The sequence below is a fragment of the Gavialis gangeticus genome, unplaced genomic scaffold (assembly GCF_001723915.1).
Source record: "Gavialis gangeticus isolate Ggan-Ray unplaced genomic scaffold, GavGan_comp1, whole genome shotgun sequence".
In the NCBI taxonomy this organism is placed as follows: domain Eukaryota; kingdom Metazoa; phylum Chordata; order Crocodylia; family Gavialidae; genus Gavialis; species Gavialis gangeticus.
Window position 1 is genome coordinate 25108585 of NW_017728994.1, and position 10930 is coordinate 25119514.

The window sequence follows — 10930 nt, forward strand, 5'->3', positions numbered from 1 at the left end:
GGCTAGGAGCTGGAACCAACTTCCAAGGGAAGTGGTGCTGGCCCCTACCCTGGGGGTCTTTAAGAAGAGGCTGGATGCCTACCTGGCTGGACTCATTTGAGTCCCGTTTTTGTTTTGGGGTTTTGTTGTTCTCCCGCCCTGGCGGGGGGGTCGGGCTAGAAGATCTACTAGGTCCCTTCCGACCCTAAATCTATGAAACTATGAAGTAGTGTGAATGGGTTTTGAACAGTAATGCAAAAGATTGCTCTCTAAATTTTCATTCTGCTTAATGCAAGCTTCTTTTTTAGCAAGCATCCTCAATGAAAATAGGTTCCTTAGCTGAACATGCCAGTATATGTCATTACCTCATCCCTTGGGGGCACAGATCTCTTACCACCATAACATACTTGAAGAGACAGCTGGAGTGCAGAGATCATTGAAATGTATGGTCCTATAGATAGATCCTAGCCAGTAGACAAGGACTTGGAATTGAAAGCTTATCTAGGGCATCACTTTAAAACACTCTTGCTTAGTATGTTGTGCACTGAAACATTCTGAGCTTCAATCTTCCTTCAGGTTCATTTTTGTCTCCCCTATAAATCAGGTGCATTAATGGCATCTATTCATGGCATGTCAGTAATGCAAATTAGGAGTGAGGAATTCACAGCTCTGATGCAATTACATGAGTAACATGTACTTTTTTCAGTCTAAGCTCATCTTCAGTTGGGGAATTTGCTGTTATAGCAACATACCTTTTTCCATGTAAAGAAATGCAAAGTTTTCCCAGAAAGCAGCTGCAGCAACAGGAAGAAACCTATTTGGTTTTGGGTTTTTTTCAGAAAGCCTAGACAAAATAAGTTGCACAAGCAGAATAACCATTGCCTGAGAGGAGGAGCAAAAAAGAATGGGCCCTTTGCAGGGAAGATAACATCCAGATCGAGTTACCACTTCTGTGATACTTCTGCCCTTACTAGATATTTTCCAAATCCCTCAGAATATATTCTAGTCCAAAACGTATATTGGCAGTAGTGTTATATGCAGGGGAAACTCAGAAACCCTGCAGAGACTGAATATAACATACAAACTCAGCATCAAGTGCTCTAGTCTAGGGACATTGAGAAATAGCTTCATTCCTTTACCAAAGAAGGGAATGATGAGGAAAGTACAGCAAGTCCAACTTTCTGGCATAACAGCTGGCTTAGTCATCACACAAAGCTCAATCTTGCAAGGTACTGGACACTTCCCAGCTTCCCAGAGCGCTCGTTGTGAGTTGAGGGCTCGGGACCTTGTAGAATCCATTCCTTATTCACTATAAGCTGACTCCTCTGCTGAAGAATGAGTTACATGCAGTTAACAATGCAGCAGCAGACAGCTCACATGCCTACAGGCTGAGAAAGAAGTAGGGAAAAACAAAGGAAAAACTAACATTTGTACACTCAGTTTATTGTATGTAGTTTTATCCCAGTTTCACCTTACAGGATTTTTCATTACACTGCAATTTTTTTTTTAAAAAGGGGGAAAAAAAGCTGTAGCTAGACAGTTAAAATAGCTACTGATTTTTGCCTAAGAAAAATGCCCATGTTTATCCAGCACCTTGATTCTAGATCAGTATTCAACCCATCTTGAGTACTATAAGTGACAGCTCATGGTACTGTGAATGCGATGTCACAACCCACAACACTCCAGGGGATTTCAGTCAGTAGCAAATAGGTTTAGAAGAACTTAAGTATATTTCTGTGTAGTTATAATTACAGATCTATTACTTATAGCTGTTACTCACAACGAGGCTATGAAATAGTGTTGGAATTTGCTTGAACTTTTCATTAACACTGGTATAATTGTACAGTCCCTCCCTCCCCACTAAGAATTCCTCCTTCTAGCCTTTTCTCTTAACTTAATTTCCTCCCCTTTCTGGAGGAATATTTTTTTACCACAAGATACATGCAACAGGTATAAGGGGAAATAAATTAACAGCTCCTTCCTCCTCTAGTCAGCCATTTGGCATGTATACAAAATGGAAAAGGAAAGTCTATTGTATGTGACTACTGCCAAGACACCGTAATCAAGGGCTTGTATTTCTTCTCACACCTGCTCAGTTGTAACATTTAATATCCTTGATACCATGAAAAGTTCAGTACACAGACAGTGCCCATTGCTGGATTTCCAAAATCCTGGCAAACTACCACCATCCTACAAGCTGAAATAAAATTGATTATTAAAATACTCTGAATTTAGTTAGGGAGCACCACAATGTACTTGGTATACTAGCCACAGAACATACTTATGTATTATGTATTCGGACTAACATTTTCCCCTAAGAGACACTGTCAAAATATGAACTATTATATAAAAAAAGTCTTTACCTGCATTACTAACAAAGGAGCTATTCACACATTTTAAGAATTATTACCATCTAACTTACTTATGGGTGTGCGAAACGGGCCACATTCAATTCGGATTCAGCCCGCACTGGGGACAGTGATTCAATTAATTGATTCAGATCACTGTCCCCGATTTATTCAGCCAAATCTAAATCTGAAGATTTGATGCTAATTCGGAGAATCAGCAGTTCAGCCATAGACGCAGCTTTAAATGTTTTTTCTACATACCTCAAGGTAGCAGGCGCGGCTTGTGAATGCTGTGATGGTGGGGTGGATGGTGGGGCATGCTCCCCGGCAGACCCAGAAGTGGACTGGAAGTGCTTCTGGTCCATTTCTGGGTCTGCTGCTGAGTTCACTGGGAAGCCTCCCACGCTCCTGTGGAATGCTCCATCCGACCCAGCATTCACGAGCCACCTGACACCTTGAGGTATGTAGAAAAAACATTTAAAGCTGTGTCTATGTCCGAATCGTCAAATCTTTCTGAATCAACTCAGAGGGTTCCAATTCAATTCGGAGACATTAAAAGGTCTCCCGATTGGATTTCAATTCAGAGATTCAGCCATTGAATAAGGCCGAACTGAATCAGGGACCAAAGCTTTGCACAGTCCTACTTTCTGCTGAATTCATTACGGACTATGAAGCTTCCTGGTTTTCCATGCACTAGAACTGTGAAGTTGTGATGAAATCATGGGAATTTCTGATAAATAAATCTATTGTATCTACTCAAATACAAGATGATGTCCCCCACAATCAGCGTGAAGGAAAAAAGCCCCTTGTCCTATAATTGCATACAAGGAAACCTCATTAAATACACTGTTTATCATTAAACTGCTACAAGTCATAATAAAGCACTATACTGCATACATTTCAACTTCTTCATTCCCACAGCTAAGCTGTGCCTTTCTTTCCATTTCCAATGACCTGTCTCTTCACTAGCCTTAAATGTCTGACAAACTTCACCAAACAGGGCCCCAAAGAGCTCACCCAGAATCCCTCTCTCAGCCTGGTGCATATGATTAGCAGGGATCCGGGTTTTCCATTTCCCACAGGAAAAACAGAGAAAAACTCAGATTTTCCTTTTACCCCAAAAAAACTTGGATTTTTCATTTTAATGGAGAAACACACAGATTGTGCACTTTTGCAAAGACCTCTCTGCAGGCTGGCAGAGTTCCAGCCTGAAAGGGGCTGGGGGTGCAGAAGGAGGGCAGTCAGGCTGGGGGCACCATGTGCATGTACAGGCATATGGCTGCCAAGCAGCCTGGAGAGCAGCTCCTGCAGGTAAGTCTGGTGGGGTGCAGGGAGGGATTGAGGCCCCCATAGTGATGGAGGGAGGGAGTTGGGCAGGGCTGGGCCTGCTGCCCAGTCTGGGCAGGGCTTGGGGCCAGAATGCATGGCCACAGGGCCCCAGCAGCAAGTGGGACAGGGTTGCAGGTAGCTCATCTGGGGGGCAGGAGAAGCTAGCTCCCCACCATTGCGCACACTCCTGGGAGGGCAATAAGGGGCACGTGCTCCCAGATTCATGCATGGCATGAGTGCAGACTGCTCACTGCAGGCTTGGGCTCCCCATCCTGTGGCCCTGCCACGCCACATCCCATCCGCTGGGCTGCAGAACCCTGGGGGTTGTGACCCCCGGTGCTGCCAGGTGGATACGGGGCGCTTTGCCAGGGTGATGCGGGGCTTGCAGCGGCAAGCAGGCCACAGGCAGAGGGCAGCAGGGCAGGGAGCCCAAGCCTGCAGCAGGCAGCCCACACCTGTCCCCATCCTGCGCACATATCTGGTGGGCACATGCCCTCCACAGTCCCCTGGGAGTGAGCACAGTGGCAGGAAGCCAGCCCCCTGCCTGAGCCTGCAGCAGGCAGCCGGCACCCACCCTCCCCTCCACAAAAGGGGCTCTGCTTTGCCCATGCTGCCCACAGGGGAGGGGGAGCTGGGCTCCATGCCCCAATCTGCCACAGCAGCCACTGCTTCCTGTGGGCAACCATCAGGACTCAGCTGCTGCTGCAGGGGGCAGGGGGAAGTGGCCCCAGGTCTCTGGCCCCATAGACCTGGCGGCTGGGGGCCCCCTCTGCCAGGGCCTGGGGTTTGTGTGTGGGGAGTAAGGGGTCTGGGACCTGCATCCTGGTCAGCTAAGGGGGCAGAGGGAGCTCTGATTTTCTATGATAAAAAAACCTAAAATCAAATACCAAAATTTATACATATTTAGAATTTATTTTATTATACTGACTGAGGCACTAGTAGGCTTCAAAATTTCTTTAAAATTATATATATATCAATAAAACATTGTGCTCAATTGATACCTATGTATATAGTGATGTTTAATTTTAAATGAGGATTTTTAATCAGAGAATTTGCTATTTTTATCAGAGAAAACCAAGATTCCTGATGATTAGTGTGACCTTGCCCTCCATGAGGTGAAGTTGGACTATGCTGCCCTGCGCTACATCTGCATATACATTTTTGGGATATCCTAGGTTTTATGACAAAAACACCTGGTTCCAGTCATGGGAGGGGGGGACAGACTAATTATCACAAGGATCACTTGTGGGGAATATCTTGAATGCACACACACGCTGAGTAGTACTGAGCTGTGGGATCACAAAGGCTTGAAATGCTGTTGACTGATGGGGCCCAATCCAATGAACTGTACGGTAAATCATGAGTCTTTTGCCTTTGGACTAACATCATGCATCATTTGTAGTTAGTATAAGCATGTGCCAAAGTGCTGTTTTTACAAGTATGTTTACGGAGTACCTGTGCTAAAACTTGCAACCTTTTTAAAAAAGGTAAAATGCATCATTCTAACTAAGTCTATGGATACCTGTAGTAATTTGCCTACAAAATAAACTGTGTTTATTTCAAGGTCAGTGCTTTCAAGTCTGCCCTTCCATGTCTCAGGGAGAGCAGGATCTGACAGTAAGGAGCGAGGGAAAGAACTGCAAGGGGAAGAAGGTGTGGTGGGGGGTACAAAAAGGAAGGGGGCTACCTGACTCAGATTTATTCTCCCTGATATAGCAGCAGAAAGAGGGGCAAATTCAAATTCAAGGTAACCCTCCAAATATAAGGGGTCATCTCATACGTGAGTAAATGCAGTATATATAAAACAGAAGCTACTGTACTAAGGCACTTATCCTTAGTAAAAGTTTTTTTCATTCTGAAGGAATTTTGACGGTTGCTGCTATTGAAGAGCAGGAATTTTGGAAAGGGTAAAATTACTCAAAAAAAAAAAAAAAGGGAAAAAAAAAAACCAACCTTGGTAAAGGCTTCCTGACAAACAGAAAGCTTCCTCTTGCATGTTTGGGGTCGATATTCATGAGGAACAGATACTAGTAACATACTGGAAAATAAAAACATTAACAGAAAGCTATCCTTAAAAAAAACAAAAAAAAAACAAAAAAAAACCTTAGAAGTGTTCCTTTCAAACTCAATAAGTCTGTCTTTTCATAACTTGACAAAGAGCATGTATAGACATTTGCTCTTCCAGGAAAAAACGCTCCTAGGAGAGATATAACCCTGGTTGAACCCAGCTTATTCTTCTCCCAGGACAGCCATTTTCCCTCTTGGAGAAACATCCTGAACATCTATACTCTTGTGGTTTCTCCTGGGAGACCAACAACTGTCTCGGGAAAAACTGAGCATCTGTACATGATCATGTAACTCTGATTTTCATATACAGCCGTTTAGCTAACACTCGACTGAAATAATTTTTAAAAAACCTATACACATGAGTATGGTGTTACAACTGGCACACAGAAAAAAAAATGCACAGCACACAGTCTGCACACAGCACAAAATGTCAAACATGCTTTTTGGTTTTAGTATAAAAGTAGAAGTGTAGGGTCTGGAAGAAAGCTTACCTTCTAAAAGGTGAGAAAAAGAGTAAGAAACAAACAGAAGAACAAAAACAAAGATGCATAACGTAGTCATGATAAAGAAATAGTAGTGGTAAAATACTTCAGATGCAAAATAAGGGTCAGTACACCAATATGTAGGCCAACGTGGTTTAATCCCTTGCTCAAATTTGATGTTAGGTTTCCTGAACCAACTAATAATGGTGAACTAACAGGTTTTTATCCCTATAGATGTTTTTTGAAATAGTCTGTTGTTTGCTGCTGTGCAACTATTCCCCCAAATCCTATCAGCAACCTATTTAAGGGGCCATTTCTTTGCAACTGTAGTTACACAGGATGTAAACACATATAGGCGGCCTTCTCCAAGCTGCCAACGTTCCCTTCTGCTGAGCAGCAGACATGGGGCTGAACTGGCAACAGAGACATTTTAAAAGTTGACAAGAAAAGAAAGGAGAACCACACCAGCACTCGCACGTTCCATCTGCATGACAATAATTTGGTAAACATTCCAACTAATCGGACCTCAGATTATACCCTCTCTCATCCAAAATGAGCACACAGCCCAGAAAGCCGTTTCTGGAGGAGAGAAATAAGGACAACAGACAGTAACACTGGGTGCAGACAAAAAAGACAATTTTCACCTGATATGGCCACAGGAAGTGGTCTATAACCATAACCAAATACAAGTGCAAAACTGCATACTGCTTCAAAATGGCCAATTTGGCAAAAATCTGAACCCTCATTTCATTGCATGAGGTTTCAGATGAAGACATTTCAAAACAGCATCTTCTGTAATTTGCATCTGCGTTGCCTGCTAGCCTCTGAGCTGTTTTCAGAAGGGAGAGGGGGAGCAAAAGGAGTTCAGTCTGGGGGTTTTTAGCCCCTCCTGGAGGATGGGGCTGGTGTATTGTAGGCCCCCCTGCCCCAGCAAGGTGGGTGGCTCCAATTCACCCACCCCACCATCCAGAGCCAGCGGGGGAGCCCCTAGGAGTTTCCTCTGCTCCCTTTTCTCCCTCCCATTCTGAGAAAAGGGACAGGCTGGGACTGGAGGAGGGGCACTGCTAGGGGAAACAGACTGTATGCTGGAAGCCAGCAGCTAGATTCCCTCCCCCCGGAACCAACAGTGAACTTCTGTTTGGCCCGGAGATCACTGTAACTCGGAACACTTCCTGCAACGTGTTCTCAGTTACAGTGGGGAGCTGCACTTTTGTCTGCATCTACTACCTCAACACTCAGGTAAATGCAAAAAGTAAAAGATTTTCTCAGTTAATCACCACTTGTGGAACTTTTCACCTTGCCTTAATCAAACAAAAACTTCAGTCAACATGACTGTGAGTTAACTTTTTTCCTAACACTTGCAAAGGCAACTCTGGGTAAATAATGAATTATGAGTACTCACGTATTAAACCAGTTTCAGGCATGATTTCTATAGACTGAGAACAACTTTTGTACCCAACTTATTCTCACTTTGCTAGATAAGGTATGACTGTCACATACTTCCCTCCTTTGGGAAGACTGCACTGCATTTTACAATTATCTTGTGACGCCAAAGAAAGAAACCAAATTTAACATAAATCACAATCTCTTGAATGCTATCAGAGAGCCCTTCAAATAAGCCATTGGAACAAGCTCACATAATGTTCTTTTATAACCTTCTTGTTTTTATTATATGAAATCAAGTAAGAGTAACCAGTCAACAAGATTTTTTTGTTTTGTTTTTTTAAGAAAAAGGTAAAGCAGTAACAGAAATAATATTCTCTCAAAGACAAATTAGCTCCAATGATAATCTTTATGATAATCTTTTATCTTGATTCTCTTACGGTATGGTATCACACAGTGTAGCAAGATAAAATCTACAGACTCTATAATCAAATAATCTGAAATAATTTTATACTTGCTATGGTAAGTCAAGCAGAATTTCCAAAAGGAGTAGTGAACATACCTTGCTAGCCCAGGCATCCTCATCCCAGGAAGTGAGTTGCAACACACGGATGATTTCATTTATCTCGGCACTCATCTTCTCTACTGTGAAGTTACGGTTTTTCAAAGCCTCTTCTATCCCTTGGCTTTTAGAATTTTTAGTAGTTACAAAAATCTTCATAGCTGTGAACGTTGTACAACTGATTAGTAAACCACCAAAAGATTCAGTTCTTAAACAAGACGCTCTCCCACTGTTTCATTCATGAACAATACGTAATGGGATTAAATAAAACCATGGCGTCTGAGGCCTTTAAGATGCGTTCATTGGTATAATTAGGTCAGTCAAGTGTAGTATTTCAAAATATATACTTTAGCTCACCGGTTCTAAACCTTTTTAGACTGAAGGCACCCCTCAGAAAATCCAGCTCTGTGTTTCCACTCATTTTTTGATTAAAGAAAAATAATGGAGCAATTCATGTTGCAAAGAACTCAGAAAGGCCACAATGGGTCAGAAGGAATGGGTGCCTGTAGACATGTGGGGCACCTGCTCTGACGCACTGTAATGACAGCATGTTAAAGCAACTGAGCATGCTAATTGCCATGTTCCAGCAGCCTTGGTGTCTCATGTATTCAGCGCCCCCATGCTTCAAAACAGCAGTGGAAGCACTTTAACTACAGCTTGTTGAACAAACTTTAGTTAAAAGCACCCCCGCTGCCATTTTGAAGCACAGGATGCTGAATATACAAGATGCTGGAAATGCTTTACATTAGTGGTTCCCAAGAGCTGCTCTAATTAAAGCACTGCCCCATCCCTGCAGCACGTGTAAAGACTCCCACAATTTTTGACACTGCATTCATCCTGTGAATCATGTGTAGGTGTTTGCTTACCTAAAAGTATTCATATTGTTCAGCACTCCAGAGCACTCCTAAAAGGATCTCATAACTCTTCGGGGTGCTGAGGGTTGAGAACCACTGCTCTAGTTTCTAGCTCATGCTAAAGCATATGCTGTCCTATCTTCATTGTTCTTGCTTCCCAGCTAAGTAGATTACACTGCCACATACCACTACCACCTCTTAGTTTTCCTATGCAGATGCTTCTGTTTCTCTCCTTTTCCTTTTCCTATTTTGCACTGATGCATCAAATAGTCAGCATCAATACAAAATATACCATAAACCTATAATTTTCAGATTCTTGTGTGTTCCTACACCCATCTTCTCAGTTAAAATTCACGCCAGGGCAATAGCAATCGGAAAACCCCATGCACATTACTAAGATAATCACAGGAATGTACTAAACCAATACAGACACAGGCACTTTTGTCCAAAATGTTTCACCTTGCCTGAACATTTAAAATCAAAGCCAAATTAGACAATCAATGTTTAGCCCTACATTGCTATTTCGTCATCTCAGGCTACCTTTACATTTTGTGGAGTCATCTTTACGGACTAGAACAGAAGCACAATGCTATGCTATAGGGGTCATTAGCAGTACCTCAATTTCTGCAGATGCAAAGACAGTCCCATTCCAAAACCTGTCCAGTGCTTTGATTTAACTCAATTTAACATCAAGAGGAAGGTAGGATTTGAAAGGACATTACAAAGGCAAAGCCTGCTGTAGTCTACTTGTACAACTTTGTCAAAAACCCTTCAAACCAAAATTCTATTATTCAGACAGCTACTCCATTGTGGATCTCCAAGCAGACAACTTGTTTAGATATACTTTACAGCTTGTGTCATACACAAAGCATGTACTAGGGACTAGAAAGAAAGAGAGAGTAATTTTGTACTACATTCTTAAAGCAAAAAAACAGTGCTTAAACTGCCACCCCAACTATAACACTTGAAAAAAATGAAACCTGGCACTGGAGAGAAGGAAAACAATCTGTTCACAAGTGCAAACAACTAATAGGCCAAAATATTCTCAACATTATGCACTGCTATATCTACTGGGTAAGATATTCAGTCTGCCTAGCTGTAGCTCAACCAGCACTCCCTGTGGCAGAGGACAGGAGTTTTGACAGAGGGCCAAGCTGCTTCAGCAATGGGACTGTAAGTTCTACACCCAAGAAACAAACAAGTGGAGGCCTCTTCCCTTTTAGGCCGTTCCCAGAATAAAATGCATCAGAAGCTTAAGTGCGGCAGAAATAGGTCCCATTTTCCCCCAAGTGTGTCTGTGTGTGTACACGTACAAGATCTGGGGGAGGGGGAGTTAATTTGCTTTGTTTTTGAAGAGTATACATGTCTCAGCCTTTGACAGCAGCATCTAGACTACACTGCTGTGAGGCCCATTATGAATAGATGCTAAAAAAGGTAGGTCAACCACAAGAAAGTTCTTTCATATAAATGCATTAATGCAAACAGCTATTTTAAAATATTTATTAAAATGTAATACTGCAGTAAATGACATGCATGGCATGTAAACACAACTCATATAAATAGTATAGAGTTAATTTTTGCAAGTTATTTTAAGTTGCAAGTGCACAAAACTTAAAATGGGTAAGTTGATGTAATAGCTTCTCTTCCCACCTCCAAGCTACTGACAAATAATCCAAACACCTAAATATTTTCAGTCAATCTAAAAGGGACGTAAAGGCTGCTATTTTAATGGACAAAACACAATGCCATTCAAATCTGCATTATACATTTGTATGTAATTGTATTAAATAGTCTGACCAAGTACCTGAAATAAGGACTGGCAATAGCTCCTTCACAGTGTTCATGGAATTCACCAACATGACTCTGTGCTCCTGATGAGTCAATTCCTGCTGTCTTTCATCAATCATTTTTGCCATTTTTGTCATT

The 10930-nt window shown here is 42.3% G+C and overlaps 1 protein-coding gene across 2 annotated transcripts in view; it reads right to left on the reverse strand.

The window, feature by feature from the left end:
• Positions 1-10930, reverse strand: part of VCL (vinculin) — a 128021-nt gene that overhangs the window by 37201 nt on the left and 79890 nt on the right. For both annotated transcript variants that reach the window (XM_019502386.1, XM_019502385.1), the window contains exons 5-6: positions 10809-10930; positions 8151-8311 (exon numbers count right to left, since the gene is read on the reverse strand). In XM_019502386.1, coding sequence (XP_019357931.1) covers positions 8151-8311; positions 10809-10930 — 283 coding nt within the window. The remainder of the gene's footprint in view (positions 1-8150; positions 8312-10808) is intronic.